Below are 19,898 nucleotides of genomic sequence, written 5' to 3' on the forward strand. Positions count from 1 at the left end.
CCACTTACTCCGAACTCCATCAAAATCCTGGGACGCTTCCAGATTCTGAAGACCATCACTCATCCCAGGCTCTGCCAATACGTAGACATCTCCAGGGGAAAACATGGTAAAACTCAGACACAGTCAGAAATAATGTGTCTTTTTCTCTCTCTTTTAAATGTATCTTTCTAGTGTAATCATTGGAAAATGTGAACGTATGTGAACATATCTGTTCTTCATAATGTACATCCAGCTCAGACACCATGTGCATTCACTGGAGATTATCCAGAAGTTTTGAATATATCCCAAACAGGTTTTCTTCATTAGGAGGAAAGGATCATGTGTTGTAACCTGATGGTTTTATGGCTGTACTTGTTTAGATTGTATAATACGTATATGCTTGAATTCGACATTGGCTAAAACACTTCATTTCAAGTTTACTACTCTGTTATAATCATGTCCAAACAATAGAGAGTCTATTATTAGGCAACACATTCCCCAGGAGAACTTTACATATTTAATGTGGATTAGCACAATAACACTTTCCATATTTCCTTTGTGCAGGAGAATTAACTCTCTAACATTGTCCTGGTTTCCAATAATAATATGTTCTCTTTCATAATAGATTCTGCAATGCAAACTCTAACCCACATTTGTTTGTGCTTTGGTTTTATAGAACGGCTGATTGTTGTCGCTGAACATTATGAAACCAGTATGAGTGATTTACAAAAACAAGGCAAACCTACCAGGTGAGATTGTCATTAAAAGTACTTTCAACATTATAACATTACACTAAATGATAGACGAGCCGATTATATTGACTACTGTATAAGCCAGTAGACAATTTGTAATTGTATTTTCTTTGTTCAGTGGAGTTTAAAGTAAAAGCTAGGGTTTACTAGTCTAAGCTATGGGACCCAGGGTCCATTTGCGATACGCAGAAATCTGGCCCTTTAATAGGGGTCAATGAAGACTAATTTTTTTCTCTTGAGTATTTTTTTAAATGTATTTTGAATTGTTCTGTTTGTTCCTTCATTCATTTTTAACGACCCTCTATTGTTTCAGCCCAGAGCGGGTGATGCAGATTGCCTATGAAGTTCTTGAGGGTCTGGAGTTCATGAACAAACACGGTATGGTGCACAGAGCACTCAGTGCACACAACGTGCTGATGGACTGCAAGGTCTGAACTTTGAACATTTAATGCATTTGTGATTGTCCTTTCAGTTCAAACAGAACTCGTCGGTCTGAGATGTTATGTTGTCTTTGCAGGAGAATGTAAAGCTGGCAAAGTTTGGTTTCTATCACATGACTGACCATGGAGCTGATGTAGATTTCCCCATCGGGTGGGTTGTTTTCTCATCATTTATCAGAGAATGTTCCGGTCGAAGAGTCTTCTGGAACTCTTCATCTGCTCTGACTGAGCAAGGCCAGCTGTCTGCACAGGGTCAAAGGTTCACTTCTCTTTGATGAGAGTCAGGTGAAAAGATTGACCAGAACATTAAACCGAAATTGTGACTCACTCTTCATAGAAACTACATTTGGAGGCATGAAGATAACTTCTTTGTTGAGAGACTGGAACTGATGGCTTGGCTTTTGTCCTAATCCAGAGGCCTTTGGGTTTTGCTGAGTATTTCTGTGTAATATCCTTCTGTGGGATGAAAAGACAAATGATCACACATGTCCATGACTCACCAGACACGTGGACCATAAATGACATTCAGGGTTTTTCTTTATAAATGTACCTTTAAAGTCACCTTTGACTGAACACTGCATCAAATCAAGAGGGTCAAATTCCTGACCTGCGTTAGTTCATCAGGTGATTAAGTTGAATTCCTTATCTGTTCTCTGATCCTAACTTCAGCTACCCATCATACCTTGCGCCAGAGGTGATAGCCCAGGGCTCTTTCCACCCAAGTGACCCTCTACGTGATGAAGCCCCTCTGCCGTCAGGACCCAAGTCTGATATCTGGTCTCTTGGCGTGTTGCTTTTTGAACTGTGTGCTGTAAGAATCCCCTTCACCAAAGACTTGGATGTTCTTTTAGGAATATTTCCTTGTATTAAGTGCTGCGTGAATCCTTTTCATCTTCAACCCCTAATGCCATGTGTCCCTCACAGGGAAGACGACTGCTGCATAATATTGATTTAAGCGAGAGACTGAAATTCATTTTAAATCTGGGTGAGTGAACGAGCCACAGCACACTGAAATAAAACAACAACATGTTGTTATTTATAACATGACATAACATGGTAACATGACCAGATGTAGTTCTGTTTGTCTTACAGAGTTACTTTGTCTCTTCTAGGTTGCATGGATGACATTGTCACTGTCCTGGCTGAGGAACACGGTTGTCTGGACGCCATTAAGGTAGTTAAGATGACATGCTAATACTTAAATCATCTGTGGTTAATACAAACAGATCATCATTTACCACTTTATTCACTTCAGTGTCTGTTCTTCTGCCTGATTCTGCTCACTAACTGCATATAAAACAGCATATAATAATGATAATGTGTTAAAGCTGTACTTTTTCAGTATTCTGGTTGGAAATAAATAACAATAACAACAACAATACTAATAAAAGCAAAATGAAATAATAAACAAAGCACACACAATGAACTTAGCAGAATACATTTTCCACCTTCATTGCTACTTAGATTATTGTCAGTAAAATAATTAAGTATAAAGAAAATTGTCTAATGCAGACGTCCTCCCTTCCAGTCCCAGCAGGTGGTGCTAAAAAACACAGTTTGATTGCTAGTCCATTGCTACTTAATAACTGTTTAATATAAATCCAAATTTAATCCTCTATATTTTCTGAGAACTGTTGGTTTCACTCAACCTTCATCATGAAGCCAAGCCCCCAAATTTAATCTTCTGTATTTTCTGAGAACTGTTGCTTTGAAATTGATGGAGAATCCTTTAATAAGAGCCAACACTCAACCTTCATCATGAAGCCAAGCCATTGGTGGATGCTCCTTTTTTTTACTCCAGTGTTAGAATCGTTGAACTTAACCTGCTTATTAAGACACTTCCCAGAATTCTACTGCTGACATTATTGCTGAAATTTGAATAAAAATGGACTAATAAACAAATGGATTATTGTCTCATAAAAAACAACTTGCTAATAAAAATCTTAATGCCCTCCATCTGTGGTGAGTGTTCTCCAGCTAATGTGTCATGTCTTCACAGGACTTACCCCAGAATGTCCTGGAGTTATTGAGGAAATGCTTGACTTTTCTTCCATCCAAAAGGTAAACCGTTTGTGCTGAGTGTCATTTCCTGTTCCTGTGGGACATTTGGTTTTCAAAACACTGCCGTCATGCCTGTCATGCAGAGTGGGATTGTTGTATTAACAAGCTTAGTCAAACAGTACTCGCTGTTCTTAACTTTTTAAACCGTTTTCAACATGTCTGTGTTTTTCTGTTCCCTCCAGACCCACTCCCACACAGCTGCTGTCAGACCCTGTGTTCTCTGGGGTCTCGTGTCTTTACACACCTTTCCAGAAACCCGTTAGACTTTTCTCCTCCTCACTTCGATGTGCACATCTGGAGCTCCCAGAAGACATCAGTGACATTTGCAACGGTTTTGTCTCAGTTACTTTATATCGCTCAGTTCACAATTATTAAAAAAATTTATTCTAGACATCTGGATTCAACTTCGATTGAAGACAATTGACGGAACATTACTTGTTAGAACACATTGGTGGTTTCTGTGTTTGATGTCAGATGATGATGACAACTTCCTGTCTGAGCGAACCATAGAGGAGGTTTACTATCTGTGGTGTCTGGCTGGGGGAGACCTGGAGAAGGAGCTGATCAACAAGGAGATCATACAGTCCAAACCTCCCATTTGTACTCTGCCTAAGTACGAAAAAAAACAGACGGGGAGTCCTTTGGTCAGGGTCGAGATCGGAGTTTCCTGCTTGATGACACAACTGTAACACTGTCACTTTGTCAACTCAGAAATGTAAGATAACTCAGCCAGAGCAGAATCTTTTTTTTTTATCTGGGTGTTTTCATCACAGCTTCTCTCTGCTTCACCCAGAGACTGAAGGATGTAGCAGGAGAAGCCTATTACCCTTTACTGGAAGATGAGTAAGCTCCACCCACAACCTCTTCACTGTCACTTCACACCTCATTCTCATGTCGCCTGGTCATCTGTTTTGGCTCAAGCCGTGATTTATTTTTTTCTTTTCCTTCTGCCTCACACAGACAGTCGAGCATGCCTCAGTCCAACAGCAGCAACGAGCTGTCGACCACCGTCACGCTGCCACTCATTATCAGAGAGAGAGACACAGAGTACCAACTCATCCGAATCGTCCTCTTCGACCGACTGCTCAAGGTCAGAGCACTAATGAAATTACTCCTCCGAAAAAGTCAAATCAATTTGATTTGTTCAGCCAATTCACAAAATTTGTCTTAATGGACTTCATGGTGTGTAACAAGAATTGAAATTATACCTAAAATTACCTCCTAAAAACCCACTTAACAGGAGATAAAATGGAGGAGGGTATATACTGTCAATGTTTATACGAAGTGTAATAGTTTCAACAGACTGTTCCCAATATAATTGTTGAATCATTTTTGTTACCTTTGTGAGACAACTCTGTCCTCTCTGTCTTCAGGCCTATCCGTACAAGAAGAACCTGGTCTGTAAAGAGGCCAGAGTTGACATCCCACCTCTCGTCCGAGGACTGGCCTGGGCCGCATTGCTCGGCATCGAGGTGCCAACTATAAAACACAACTCATCTTAGTTGAAATACTTGAAATTTTTTTTGTGTCTTACTAAGTTTAATTTTTGTTCAAACAGGGAGACATTCAAAACAAATACGATACGATAGACAAGGACACGCCCATCCCAACTGACAGACAGGTTTGTTTACACTGTTTTCAGTAGGGATGGCTCGATACTTTTTCATGTCCGATACCGTTATTAATCCAATCCCTTCTTTTCTCCTTCATTGCTGAGGTGATAATGTCACGTAAAGCATGTCCGATACCGTTATTGCAACTTTGAGTATCAACGCTCAACTAAGTTTAGTTGAGCATTTGGGCGTAGGTATCGTAACAGCCGGGCTACAGTTGATTCCCGTTGTTTGATCCTGAGATTTTGACCGATATCAGATCAACCCTGATTATTTGATCGAGCCATCCCTTGTTTTTAGAAGAAAAAAAATGAACGTAAGTTATCAGTTAATTCATGAGCACGTCTGCCTTCTTTGACAGATTGAAGTGGACATCCCTCGCTGCCACCAGTATGATGAGCTGCTCTCCTCTCCTCAGGGCCACATTAAGTTCAGGCGTGTGTTGAAGGCTTGGGTGGTCTCACACCCTGACCTGGTCTACTGGCAGGGTCAGTACCAGGTCTCGTCAATCTGACCTGATGCTACTAGATAGTCAAACATTCATTCGTGCTTCTCAAGAGTGACCACTAGATGGAGATATTGTCACACGTAAATCCCACATCCGAAGCCTTTCACCAAATGTTTCTTGTCATTTCAGGGTTAGACTCTCTCTGTGCTCCATTCCTGTACTTGAACTTTAACAACGAAGGTATGAATGAATTCAAAGTTAAAAAAAGTGAAGTAAACGTAGCTGCTCCTACTGTTTCACCTTCATTTGCCGTTGTGTTCTTTACAGCATTGGCGTACGCCTGCATGTCTGCGTTCATCCCTAAATACTTGTACAACTTTTTTCTGAAGGACAACTCTCACGTCATCCAAGGTGAAATATACGGCATCACACTGACTTATTTATTTATTTATTTATTTTTATGCATTATGTTATTAAACAACACTCACACACTCTGTTATCCTTCTCGATGAAACATACAAAAACATTTTTTTTCTAACCATTTGACACATGCAGTGATGTTCAGCTAATGTAGTGAAGCTGCCAGTACCAATGGAGTAATATGACAGTCAATGCTTTTGGCCGAGTTGGAAAACACTCTATTAAATGCTGGCATGGAGAACGTCCGGCCATCAGCTCACTGTTGATTATGCTCTGCCTCTATATTGTTCCTAAGCTGTGAAAACTAATTTCACTCATAATAATGGAGTCAATGTCATAATGGCGGTTGCAACTGAGCCACATAATTTATTGGTATGAAGGGAGGGAGGAATGGGGGGGCAGGAGGAGCCTTGCAGAGACATGTCCAAAACAATTCCTCTGTGACGGGTAAACAGCATCACCGTGCACCTCCTGAACTCCGCGGGGAATGAGGCTGTTTTAATTTCCTTCCACTGATAGATGGGCTTCCTGGTGGACTTGCAGTGTAACAAATGGCTCCAACACAACCTCACAGTATTCATTTTACAGTAACCTGCAGTACCTTTTGGATATTCAGCCAGCTTGATTAACTGTTAGCTTGTTTTATTTTCTCGTCTTTAAAAAGTGTGTCCATTAAGGTTGTTATTGATTTAATTTTGTTTCAGAGTACTTGACCGTCTTCTCCCAAATGATTGCGTTCCACGACCCAGAATTGAGCAACCACTTGAATGAGATTGGCTTCATTCCAGACGTAAGTTATCGTCCAGTCGTACAGATGTTAAACCTAGTAAATAACTAAGATATTTTTTTTATGTACGTCCAGGACGTCCAGCAGACTGATTAATATTTTTGAGAAGAAGGGTGTCCTAAAATTTTCTGAGTATTCCTGACACTTTTCCATATTAATAATTAATTTTTTGGGGCATGGTTCTATTGTCCTACTGTTGATATTAGATGATGTTCATTCGACCCACAGTTTGGTCACAGCCAGTTTTCCCCCAGGTTCACTGTGAAACTGATAAAAGTGTTTATTCTTAATTGGTATGAACTCATTTCTGCTGTGCACTGAATAATTCTCTCAGTCATTGACATTTTGTTCCCTCTGCTCTTTGAATTTGTGACCAGGGTCAGGTTCTCTCCACAGTCCATTAGTGATGATTTATACAGCAGCAAATGTCCACCAGGCTTTTAATGGCACTTCACTGCCGGATGTTCCTGATGTGTATTTTTTTTTTTTCACCTCCTTCTGAACTACACTTTCCTTCTTACAGTGACAAGGTTAAAGCCTCCACTGTCTCCCAGGGCATTCAGCTAGTACTGATGAATGTGTGTCAGCTGTATCCTGACTTGTGGGACATTACCCAATAAAAAAGTGGGGCCTTTATCACTGAGCAGACGAAGATTGAAACCTCATCCTTCTCGTGGTTTCTGATGCTGCACCTGCAGCTGTCAGATTTTTTACAGAATTTCCCACCTTGAACAGATGTCTGCTGGGATTTGATTAACTGACCTGCTGCAGTGTTGGCATCTGAGACTAAAGCCAAGTCCTGTGATGCTGGTTCTGCTTCTTACTGCATCACCAGCACTGACTTGCCTTTAAAGGAAACACCTTATTCCTGTTTTCATCATTGGGCCAGGCTCATATTTGAACAAGCTGCTTTTTATACGGCTCTTCATGCTTGATGCCAATCCCGGTAATTAGTTGGGAATAAGACTTTATTCCTCTAATCCCCTTCTCCTCAGAACTCCAGAGAACACTTAGAGCTGTTGTCTCAGACATCCGAGCCTGTCTGCCCTAAATTTACAGTTACTCCCATATGAAATAGATTCAGTTTCACTAGGTAAAAAAAAAGAAATTAGATAAATGAAAAAACCGTATCCTTCTCCTGTCCTGAGTGAACAGTTGGAATGGTTTCGACTCCTGCGTCTCCGGGCTGAACTGGCAGTCTTGTTGCTGACACCGTAGGTTTGGCATCAGAACTTGGCCTGCATTTTCTGTCCCTCTTGCTCATCGCCTCTGGGCAAAGCACAGGTCTAATAAATCCTCCCTGTTTTCCCCAGTAATTAGTGGCCAGTAAACCTGCTGAGATAAGTTGCAGTATTTTCTTTAAGACCCTCTGTTGTAATATGAAAACGTCCCTGGGACTGTGACCAACAATTGTCAGGTGTCAGCAAAGGTGTTCTTTAGAATGTGGGAGAATTTCCAGGTATTGTGTTTTTAGTTACTCCCATAAATAAGAAGAAATAATTCCTGCTTTATCTCTGTTGGCAGTGGAAACAAAAATTGCAGCCATGTGACTCAAGGTTTAAGGACAGAAAAATCTCGGTGTTTATAGTGGAAATAAGTCTTGCATTTTCTGAATAATTAAAGTAACTCTCTTCCTTTCCCTGCAGCTTTATGCCATCCCATGGTTCCTGACCATGTTCACACGTAAGTGTCTTCTCCCTGCTCTCACAGAGCTACTGTGATGTTCCTCTCAGCAGAGTGAAAAACCTTTAAAGGGTAATTTTGGACAGAGTAACAATGGAGTGGCTGAAAAGGTCATTGACTTCACCTGTTTTTTGGGGGTTTTTTCTGCTTATGACCTTTTATCGCAGCTCCTAATTAATTCTCTCTCTGAAAGAATAGAAAATATAAAGCTTAGTCCTGCATTAACAAACCTTTGTGTTTGTGTGAATTCATCGACTTGTCTGGCTCATGATCACAATCCCTTTAAAATGATGAACTGAAACTATTGCATTTCTTTCAGTAGACAAATACTGTTCATCAAATACACTTATTTCCAACAAATTACTGTATTTTCCGGACTATAAAGTTGCCCTTTTTTCATCCTTTGACTGGGTTTGCGACTTATACTCAGGAGCGACTTATATATTAAAATACAATTCCACATGTTTGTTATTGTCACACTGACAGCCACTAGAGGGCACTCTAGGCTTTTGTACCAGCATGTGCCACTCCTGTACCACTGAAAATATACGTTTGTTATTTTCACACTGACAGCCCCTAGAGGGCAGTGAAGCCACTTAAGTATTATCCAACACACTTCATTTTCACATATATGTTCATGCATCTACACACAAACATATACAAATATATAGTGTCAATCTCAATCCTTACCCTAACTCTAATCAACCCTTAATTAATTTCAACATCCAAACCAAATCTTGGACCTCAAAATAAAGTCTCACTAAAAGAGACCGTCAAATGGTCCCTACAAAAAATGTCCCCACAAGTGGCTTTACCAGGTACACACAAACACACAGTTCATTTCTTGTGCTGGATGTGTAACCTTTTTACCAGTCAAAGGAGGCGCGTCCTTTCGACTGCTAATGTCTTCAATTCGATACACAACAAGGTTGGAGGGTCAATTTCCTTTCACATGTAGACACCCACACAAACAGCCAATCAGTCACATGCACCAGACCGACTGTTGTTCTGACTGCAAATGTGGAGTTGACCCACAGCAGCACTTTTTCATCATCTTTCATACAACCACACACCACACACACACACACACACACCTCTCCGGTGCAGAACGTTGGCTCACTAATCCTGAGTGATATGATAGAAACAGACAGGAAGTAGTGGTTACCATCCATGACTAAGAACAGGGACAAAGGATCGCATTTGCAAAGATTTGCCTGAAATAAAATATTCCAGGATGTGGTTTTATTTGGCTTCAAATAACCTGTGCTGGTTTTCTTACACTAAGGCTGACTGGCCCTGTTCTTCCTGTCATTTTTCCACAACAACACCCACTTTAAAACATTTTCCCAGCTTCCTCCACCACACTGAATATCCCTCCAGGCAAATGCATGATGATTTTTGCTTAGTAAGCTTCACATTTTGCAGCCAGTGAGACGCGTTAAGGGAATGTGTTCTGCGCATGCAAATTATAATCTTTATGTACAAACAGATGGTTCGTTTCCCATTGTGTACATGTCCGATATTATTGCCATTCTTACAGGATCGTGTTGTGCATCCCTCAGGGGATTTTTTACTTATTTTGTAAATTCCTCCTTTGTTGTACCCGTCTTGTAGATGTCTTTCCGCTGCACAAGATTTTCCACCTGTGGGACACGCTGCTGTTAGGGAACTCCTCTTTCCCCTTCTGTATTGGCGTGGCCATATTACAACAGCTCAGGGATCGTCTCCTGGCCAATGGCTTCAACGAGTGCATCCTTCTCTTTTCTGACCTGCCAGGTGAGAATATGAGCTGGTAAAATGTGTGTTTTCATCACTGTTGCTAAAAAGTTTAAACCAAGTGTGACTCTATAGTTGGTGCTTTTTAACTGAAGGCTATTTCAACTTTTACCTTAATACTGAAGATACAAACAAAGCCAGAAAAAGATATTATTACCAGGTAACGGAGAAAAACACTTTTGAGCACTACATGTCTTTAAGTGTTTTCTTAATTCATTCTTACCATCATCACAGAATTAAAAAACATTATGATGTGATATTCAAAATAAAAAAAACAACATACTTGAAAATATTGTCTAACAACAAACTATGTCGAGCACCTCTTTGCTATTTGCTGACTATTTTCACCTAAACTTAAGGTTAGATGAAAGTCGTGGAGAACATAATCAGTGTAACTTACCAAAAAAGGTGGAAATTTTGCCCCAGAATTTCAGCAACATCAACACACAAATGAAGTGTCAGTCTGTTGCAGAAATTTCATGAAAGAGGAGCCGATGGAGGAAAAGCACTTCAACCTGACAGTCTGGTTGTTAATCCCTTTATTTTCAGTGCACTTTATAGAAGAGGAAGAACGTTCCTTTTCCTAATGTTCCTAAATCTGCCACAGGACGTGGGCGGGGCACTAGAGGAGGAACTGATGGGGTTGATTTTAATCATGCCTTTGATGGAAGCGCATGCTTATTAGCTGTGCTCTGCTTGTTGTAATTATTGCATCTTAAGTACCTATAATTGACTGTCAGCCAGCGCAAATGACTTTTGTCATGCTGGTGGCAGATACTGACTGACTGACTGCATTTTCACCCCGCATTCTGCACAGAGTGAGGAATCCTCAGCAGTGCCTCCTTATCTCTGCTGCTCCGTATTACTTCTTCACAAAGGAATTACTCACCTAAAGTATCAGTGACATTGAAACTGAGAGGAGCATTCATTAATGTACGTCTTCAGCTACTTTCACCTGAAGGATGGCTCGAGCTTCTTTTTTTATATAACATCTATTTTTAAATACTGCTGAGCTGTCTCTTTTGGCTGAAAGCCTCAGTGACATTGGGGATTTAAAACCCATCAGAGACAAGGACGGTTTGTTTTAAAAATACACCGAAGGATTCTTCCTCGCTCGCAATTCAGCGTTGCCATGCTCAAATGTGTTTTACTGCCCAAACCCAGCAGATTCATGTGATTAAGACAGAAGGGAAAAGGAGAGCCTGCTCTCCTTATAAAGGTAAAATATGTTGGCCTGCAGCTGCTCTCAGATTCTTTGGCAGGAGACTGGCTGCTTCTGCCAGCTGCTTTCTCACATCACCACCAGCCCCATTATCACAGCTTGTGTATACCTGTGCACTGGAAGTGCATTATCTGGCAGTCTCCCTGAACTATATAAGGACTGAATTCTGGGGTGCATTTAACTCAGCAAGGGCTATTTTCTGCTTTACACCTCAAACCACTTCTGGGTGAGGCACTTTATCATAGCGTTCAGCATCTTTTTTTCATAACAACCAGGGATTTTGTGCTTCTTTTTCATGCATAAAGTGCTGTTTGTGTGGGTCTTTTTCATGCATAAAGTGCTGTTTGTTTTAAACACAGCAGTCAGAAATACCATGTTAACATACGGGCAGGATCACGCACACTGTACGTCCATTAATTCCTACCGTTCTTCCACCTATTGTTGCTCTGTTATTTACACTTGCTGCTGGGAGACATTTTTTGCGATACCCAAGCATCTGGAGTTTCAAATACTCATCACCCAGCAGGCATTTGTGGAGGCTCTAACATCAGGTCAGCTTCACTGAGAGCAGGATAGTAGACAGATGAAGGTTGTTCAGGACAACAGCTTCAGCAAAGATCTCAAAGCAACTCTACACCCTTTCCACAAGCCACCACAGAGATGCACAGTAGCTGCATCAATCCACCAACTGTTCTTCCGATTGGTTCGGATTACAAATGAAAAAACTGCTATTACATCATAACGTCATAATGGTTTTTTTCTTGATTAATTGTAATTAATTATGATCCTAATTATTTATGAATAATCATGATTAATCTGCCGCAGTCCTCAGTCCTCAGTCTGACGTATGTGCACATAAGCATAAACATATCGCGTGGGAAACATCATTCACTCCGCAACATTCAACACAAGGCCAGTGAAAGCACTGACTGTAAACAACTGTGTCCCCGTTTCCTATGAGCAAACACACACACACACGTGCCGACAGTTGGTTGACTTTCATATAGCAAATTTGTGATTTGTAGCCTGCACCTGCTCCACTCCAGCATAAGCCATGCAGAATTGATGTCCTCACACAACTGAGGCCCACAGTCATTTGTTTCAGAGTGGAGCCCACACGCTCCACATGGTCGTATCTGCTCTGCAGAAGCTGCAGGTGTCAGAAGCCAAAGAAATAACACACTCTGAGGGTCGTCTGGCTGCAATTAAAGAAAAAGAAAATATAAATATAAAATATATAACGGGACTGAAGTAACCTCATGTAGCCTGGGCCAAAAATATCTACCAAGTCTTTAAGATTCAGAGTCAGAGTGAAATAACACTTCACAGGATTAAAGCCGAGTTAAACGTGCGTGTTTCCTTAAGCCTGACAAATCCTTTTCACAGCAGGGAGTGTGACAGGTGTTACAGAGTGTATTGTTGATGTCTCTGTTCCTTTTGTTAGCATTCTGTCTTGAGTATGCATAACTCCACTTAGATACAAATTTGAGGATGAACAGGAAATGTAAGAAGGGAATGCAGTGAAACACTATTTCCTGGCAACAGTGCATTTTGGTTTTATCCACCATGCAAATGAACACCAGGGAATGTGTATGGACATCATCTAGTATTTTCTATCACAAAACACACTGTTGAAACAAAGCTGAGATTACTACTGGGTCACATCCCAGTTTCCATTAGCTACAGTTTAAATGGTTCTGGGATTCTTACTGTTGACTCTTCAATCCGGGAATTCTGCCTGTTCTTCAGCGTTCTGTTGTTGCTATTGTCCATTTTCAATTGATTGCAGACATGCCAGTCAAGTGTATGGACTTTATGGCTACAAAACCACTCTTTTGTTGTCTGCACAGAATGAGGCCAAGGATTGTCCTGTTGAAAAATCCATTAGGTTTGGGAGAAAAGACATTGTTTGCTGGGAGTATGTGGAAATTGCAATATGCTAGAGGAACCCCACTGCATCAATGGTACCTTTACAAATATGCAGAGCCCCGTGCCATGACCACTGATGGAGGCCTGGACCATTAGAGAGGCTGGCTTTGAACCTCACATAAATTAGTTTTTTTTTCATCTTTGGTTTATTCAATGGAAGTTCTCTTATACAACAAAGTTTTAGACTATTGGACTTTATAATAATTTCTGCTGAGCCACATTTGCCAGACTAAACAGGAAGACCTGTATAGAAAAGGCATCCAGTGTAGAAACTGTGCAGAAGTATTTTTTCTGCCTTTATTTTTATTTTAAGACCAACCTTGATACATTTAATTGACTTTCAAGTAAATGTTGAACTTAATGGTATGTGCTTGAAAGGTCAGGGACTTCCCATCAAATATATTATATTAAATGTCTGGTTTAATGAGAAAAAGAAAATCTAATGTCTATGTCTATGTCTATGTCTGATGTCTAAATTAAAAAAAAAAATAATGAAAATGAAGCTGTATCTGTTGGAGTATGTCACATTTGGAGCAAAAGTTTTTCTCTCAGAGACTGTTACGGAACAGTGGCTCCTACACAGTCCAATCATTGTAGGTAGTAAATGGAGCCTGTGACATTAATTCTCAGTGACAAGTCTATTACACATAACTCTAGGAAGTTCACACTTGCCAATATACCTGCAAATGCTGTGCCTCAGCTTCCAGGGAGACTCATCCTTCCAACAGATTCAGTTCCTCATGTCTAATTGACCTTTCATATGTAATCATATAACAGACTGCATCACCTGTGAGTGGTTTATGATCAAGTCTGCTCCTCAAAACAGTGTCTGAAGTGAATTTAATTGTGAAATAGGTTAAACCCATACTCTGACATTTCCCGTTGCCAAGGGTCCGTCTCAACCTGTCATTTATTAGCAATTAATCTTGTTTTGTTGTTCCTTCATTTGCTTAGTCTGGTAGCCCAGAGCAAATCTATAACGTCCTCTTGTTTGGAGACTTTATTGATTCACAATAGAGCAGGGGGGCTGTGTGGCTGACAGGAACCCTGTGTTTACTGATGATGCAGCAGCAATTGGCTTCATGGGACATTAGCATTCGTCTCAATGAGCATAGTCGAAACAGAACTTGTGTGCTCCAGTTATAGACTTTTAGTTTGGAGAAAAAACAACCGTTGGCTGCTGAGGTTACCCACGGCTGCACTGCACCCGTAGGCACATTGAAAACTCTGCTGGAAGGAGAAGTAAAAGCCTGTGCTTCAATGATTTTAGCATATGGTGGAAAGAACATTGAACAAGAACATGGAGTAAAAAACAAACAAACAAACAAACAAACAAAAAAACACTTAAGTGTAAATGGTGTTAGGTAGCACATAATTGAAAGTAGGGTCAAACGGTTACATTCTTAACCTGATTAACCCCAGGGCAGCTGTGGATAATTTACAATTAATTAATCATGATAAATCAACATTCCTGAATATGACAACATTTTTCTCCATATATGGTTAAAACAGAAAGTAGAAGCAGGTGAAACCTGACGGTGGCTTCTACAGCACGTTGAGAGTTGTTTTCAAATCTCTGAACAGTATTAAACGGTCTGTAGTCCTTGTGTCAGTCAACTTGTCAGCTGTAGCCTTACTTACTGCCCTGCTGGTCTGACGCAAGCTGGGCTTCACTCCTGTAATTGAAGCCTCAACACCTACTGGGTTTTAAGGTGGCAATTTAAACTCAAGGTGCTTTGGTGAAATGAAAACTTTTAACCAATCTGTGCATAAATTACAGCATGTGTATCCAGCAGCAATGTGTCTGAACATGATCGTGATTAATTTTACAAATCATACTTCACAAGTAACCTATCAGTTACCTCCAACATACACACACACACACACCAACATCCACAGATATGGCTTTTTTCTTTTAACACAATGTCATTTTGAACAAAACTCCACCCAAATTCTGTCCTATGCAGTTATACACTATTTATTACCTTGGTCATATGCCAGAATTTTGGAAACTGCCCTTTTACTCTTATCATAAAAAGCCTGCTCTGGGTTTAAAAGATAAAGTAATGAGTGGGTCCGTTCTATGTAATGTTACCTGTGGACACACAAAATGCCCAAAGTCTAAGTCCAAAAAGTTGCCGAGTTGCTGTTATGTTCTTTTCAACTATTTTGTGGGAAACAAGTGATGGCCTGCGGTCAACATCTATACACTTAAATGTAATTTTCTTTGAGTAAAAAGAAAAATGACTCCCTAACAAAATTGGCTGCGAGGCAGTGCCCAGCTGAGCCCAGGGCTTGTTGGGTCCACTATCAATCTCCTCCCTGTCGTCGCTGCCTCTTTTAGCAGAAGGAGTGATTGCACAGAGAATTCTTCACCCCAGAGAGTAAAAGTGTATTTTCCTGAAATGCCAATGAGCCTCTCCAAGCCACCAGCGTGCATTTCGCTGGAATGAACGGTGAGTCTGTGAGGTCTGAATCTGTGAGGTCCGAGCCCATCAGATGTGACCTTGAGGCCACTGTGACTAAAGGGAGAATAGATGCATCTACATTTAAGTCAGACCAAGTTAAAGGTCAGGCCAACAGGTGGTAATTAGCCAAGAAAGGGGCATTTACAAAAAATGTGCTGTCAGTGTTAGAGAGTAAGAAGTTAGAATTCCTAATTTACCCAAATCCTCAACTAATCCACTGGCCTGTAATCTCCCTCATCCTTGAATTCACAATGTACAATGAAGGAAAATCCAAGTGGAGTGACACTACTGATCTGGAAATGTTATTGTGTTGCATTCCCATTTTTTGGGACAAGACCCTACAACAGTTCCCTTTGACTTAAAATATAAATTACATTAAAAAGCCAAGATAAGACGGCAGCTAAACCTTGTGTAATTCCATTATATTCTTTATTATATATAAAATGAGGAAGCAGCTTGTAAATACTGTATCGACATAAGATTGATTTCTTGTACAAAGCTTGTAAATACTGTGTCGACATAAGATTGATTTCTTGTACAAATAACATTTTAAAAATGATTTTAGAATATTTATAATGAATAAAGGAAGCACTAAAATGCACTTGCACCTGTTTGTAAATACTCCATCTGTGTTTTTCTGCTGTCTGTCATGTTGTACAGAAATTAACATCCAGGCATGCGTTCGCAAATCCATCGAACTCTTTCACTGTACCCCGAAAAGTGCTACGTACCGACAGCACGCTCAACCACCAAAGGGCGCAGGCGACAACGGCTACGTGAGCAGCAAAACAATGACATACAGCTCAACTGACTATCAAAACCTGTCCAGGGCCGACCTGGTGAGTATCACCAGTGCAGTTTTACTCCCAATAGCTTGAAATCTACTGTATTTATCTGTAGTTTTTAGAATTTGTGAAATATCAGCTTTTTAAAATAGTCTTATATTTTAATTAAATCCCTTTTTTGCAGGGCAGATAGTTACTGTTACTATTGGTTACTTTTGTATTCACCTTGTAAAATCTGAGAACATCATGAACTACTTTCATTGAATCCTTGTTGTGATAGCATTATCACAATGTCCATTATCATTAGCTTTAATAATGGATTTTTTACCCGACGATTAGGCTGAAAGCCATTAGCAAAGCTCTCCTGATCACTGATTAGAACCCCTGGATAGTTATTGGCAGACCCGGTTAACAAATGTTGAGGCTGTAACTGACTTTTCTTTAAATCTGGTTTTAAGTTTAAGAGTTTTCTACACTGCTGGATTCTATTGTCAAAACGCCTCTGGAGTTGTGGTTTTATTTCATGTTGGTTGAAAATATTTAAATCTGGTTTTAAGGAGTTTTCTACACTGCTGAACTTTATTGTCAAAATTCCTCTGGAGTTGTGGTTTATTTCATGTTGGTTGAAAATTAAATATAAATAGTACAGTGCGATACCTCTGAAGAATCTACAGCATGACTAAGAGAGACTGCATACTGATCTGTAAAAGTAATAATTCACAGCATCATCGGCTATAAAACATGATTCACATTTAACAAATAATAATTTAATCCAATTTTTTGTGTCTACCTTTTGGTGAGAGCAGCAAAGTGGAGCTCTGTGTCACTGCTACAACTTAAAAAAAAAAAAGAAATCTATTTGATATACTTGGCATTGCTGGAGGTATAGAAATCTCACCGTGTGGTATCAAGACTCAAGGCCTCGATGACTGTTTTTATTATATTAATAAAAACATTATCTTGTGATGTTCAGTCACAGTGTTCTGTTATCAGTTGGTGGTTTTCATGTCGAGCCAGTGGAGTGTAAAAAGTGACATTAAACCAACTAACTAAACTGATGGAAGGGTAAAAGCTGCTCATGGTGACATTTAAGTCACCATTACAGCTCACGGCTCCATCAGCTCCCAGCAGGAGTTGTCATGAATGTCCCAGGGTATTTGAATCTGTCCTGAACATCTCAGAGTTTACCCGCTGGTAGCTCCACAGCAGCGTGATCTGTCTGAGAAGCCTAAATATTAATTACAGCTACAATTAAGATTGTGCTTTTGCTGCTAGAGATCCAGTACCAGAATCAATGAAAGACTTACAGAAACACTGCTGTCTACAGTGACATAAAATGTAAAAAAAAAGAAAGATAAATGCTATGTTCAGAAATCTAAAAATAAGTCCCATATTTAAACAGTGGTAAATATTTATTTGATCATTTTGCCCATGTTCTCCCCGACTATCCCGCAAGTGTCGAGAACCGTTGCCGCTGTCGGACCTGAAGGCGGAAGTGTCCCCCAGGATCTCGGCTGAGGACCTGATTGACCACTGTGGGCTGTCTCTGGTCGGCCTCAACAAGCGCAGCAAAGTTGGGAAATTCAAAATCATCGCAGTGGACATACGCGGTGCCGAAGAGTATCCTTCGAGTAAAATGGCGTCATGGTTATTACAGGAAACATGAGTAGGTCTTTTATATATGCTGACTCAGCACTCAGAATTGAATAATTCAGTGTTTTAAGGAATAAGTGTGACTGTTGTCGTGGGACTGACTGATGACTTCCCTCTCCTTGGTGGAATGAGGTTAAACAGTCATTAATCAATGGGGATTAGTGAACAGAACCAGGCATTTGAAATGGTAGCCCTTTCAGCCAATTCGCTAGCCTAAAGCCTTCACATAGATATGAGCGCTTCAGGCCAACTCACCCACACAAAGGGGGATTTGGCAACCCTCACTGCTTACTGTGATCTTGACCAAAGCATTGTTGTGGGTGTCTGTGGCCACAAAAGGTGGATTAAACCTAGTCCCTCGTGGGTCTAATTAGGACATCTAGTTTTAGATGTTTGGTTGCAGGACCAGGTTCTCAAGGCGTGCACTGCTTTATCTGGCTCACAAATAAGCTGTTTTCTTTCAGCAGCTGGTTTGTTGTAATAAAAAGAAGAAAATCTGTTCAACGACAACTTTCCTGGCTGATTAAGTGAGTAGAGAAGGGTTGATGTAACCACGGAAATGAAAACTAAAATCTGTGTTTTGAGTATGATGCAAAAGGACGAGGACCATGTTGACAGACAGACACTTAAGGCTTTTCAGACCCTGCTCCTTAATCTGTGTCCAGCTTCAACAGAGGCCACATTTCCGGAAGCATCAACATTCCCTCCAGTACAGCCTTCAGTCCTGAGGGTGAACTGGTGCAGTGTCCTACAACTGGGGTCCTGCAGAACTACAGGGGGCGCGTCATCGTGGTCATGAGCAACGTCATGAAGAGTGCTACCACGGTGAGTACAATTACTGTAATTTACAGACTATTAATGACTTTTACAATAGGCTACTGTGTGTTATACTAGTAGCGTATGTCTGTCTGTGAATGGCTACGTTTGAGCCCTGTCATGAAGCGTGAGTTGGCTTATATTCAGGTGCGCTCAATAGTCCGGAAATTATGGTAGACTAAGTAGCAACAGGAAGACACCACTATTTGACCCCTATTTGACCCCTACAAAATAGTTGAAAAAAACATAACAGCAACTGGGCAACTTTTTAACTTAGACTTTGGGCATCTTGTGACTCAACAGTTCAGCCAGACCATCGTCAGATGACTCTTACTGCAAAATCCCCGACAATGATCTAGTGACTCAACGGTTCAGCCAGACCATCGTCAGATGACTCTGATACAATGGCTCCAGGTTGTATGTAATCAGAGAACCTGGATCAAAAACAACAAAGGTCAAGGGAATAACTCTGGTTCTAGAAGCTCTGTGGACAATGGTTCATCCACGTGTGCTTACACTTTACTGACAAAACAACCAAGAGTTTTGTCTGAGTCATGTCAGAGTAACGTCCGTCAGGAAGAGGAAACGTTTGTCACATATAATATTTCTCCAGTCTGGACTCTGATTTACTGTTTTCTGTAAAATTCCAAGATGTCATTAGTCATATTAAATCAGGTGGTGAAATGTCATGAACACTGGAGCGGTCATGGACGTACAGTAATCTCTAAAGTAATAGTAGTGATTCACCTAATATTAGTCTCCAGGTTAATGCTTCAATTTTTTTACACCTTTTTTTCTTGTAGTTCGCTGCTCACCTGGTCAAGCTCAACTTCCCACGAGTTTGTATCTTGGATGGAGGAATCAACAAGCTGAAGCTCACTGGGCTCCTTACTGTTCCATCCCCTCAGATCTGACTCCCATTTTTTTTATACCAAATTAAGTTAATGTGTGTTCATCTCTGACTAAACTGTGTCTATTAAAATCTATTAAAATAACATTTTGTTCTGAGTGGTTGTATTGAATGTGTTTTTGAAGAAAGCACGCGTTTACATGTGCAGATCGTTAA

General features: G+C 40.4%; 1 protein-coding gene across 1 annotated transcript in view; it reads left to right on the forward strand.

The window, feature by feature from the left end:
- Window positions 1-19,838, forward strand: part of tbck (TBC1 domain containing kinase) — a 20,513-nt gene extending 675 nt beyond the window's left edge. The window contains 25 exon segments of the mRNA XM_008316665.3: window positions 1-106; window positions 656-728; window positions 1,045-1,159; window positions 1,249-1,322; window positions 1,841-1,982; window positions 2,096-2,156; window positions 2,284-2,345; window positions 3,171-3,232; window positions 3,415-3,563; window positions 3,707-3,858; window positions 3,861-3,947; window positions 4,026-4,075; window positions 4,193-4,322; window positions 4,606-4,704; window positions 4,791-4,853; window positions 5,207-5,333; window positions 5,483-5,533; window positions 5,621-5,704; window positions 6,418-6,503; window positions 8,147-8,183; window positions 9,798-9,959; window positions 16,239-16,417; window positions 17,820-17,983; window positions 18,682-18,841; window positions 19,636-19,838. The exon segment at window positions 1-106 is cut by the window's left edge and continues 28 nt beyond it. Of these exon segments, the coding sequence (XP_008314887.1) occupies window positions 1-106; window positions 656-728; window positions 1,045-1,159; window positions 1,249-1,322; window positions 1,841-1,982; window positions 2,096-2,156; window positions 2,284-2,345; window positions 3,171-3,232; window positions 3,415-3,563; window positions 3,707-3,858; window positions 3,861-3,947; window positions 4,026-4,075; window positions 4,193-4,322; window positions 4,606-4,704; window positions 4,791-4,853; window positions 5,207-5,333; window positions 5,483-5,533; window positions 5,621-5,704; window positions 6,418-6,503; window positions 8,147-8,183; window positions 9,798-9,959; window positions 16,239-16,417; window positions 17,820-17,983; window positions 18,682-18,841; window positions 19,636-19,746 (2,586 nt within the window). The 3' untranslated portion in view covers window positions 19,747-19,838.
- Window positions 19,839-19,898: the final 60 nt, after the last annotated feature.

This window comes from Cynoglossus semilaevis, chromosome 9 (genome assembly GCF_000523025.1).
Source record: "Cynoglossus semilaevis isolate Cse_v1.0 chromosome 9, Cse_v1.0, whole genome shotgun sequence".
Classification (NCBI taxonomy): domain Eukaryota; kingdom Metazoa; phylum Chordata; class Actinopteri; order Pleuronectiformes; family Cynoglossidae; genus Cynoglossus; species Cynoglossus semilaevis.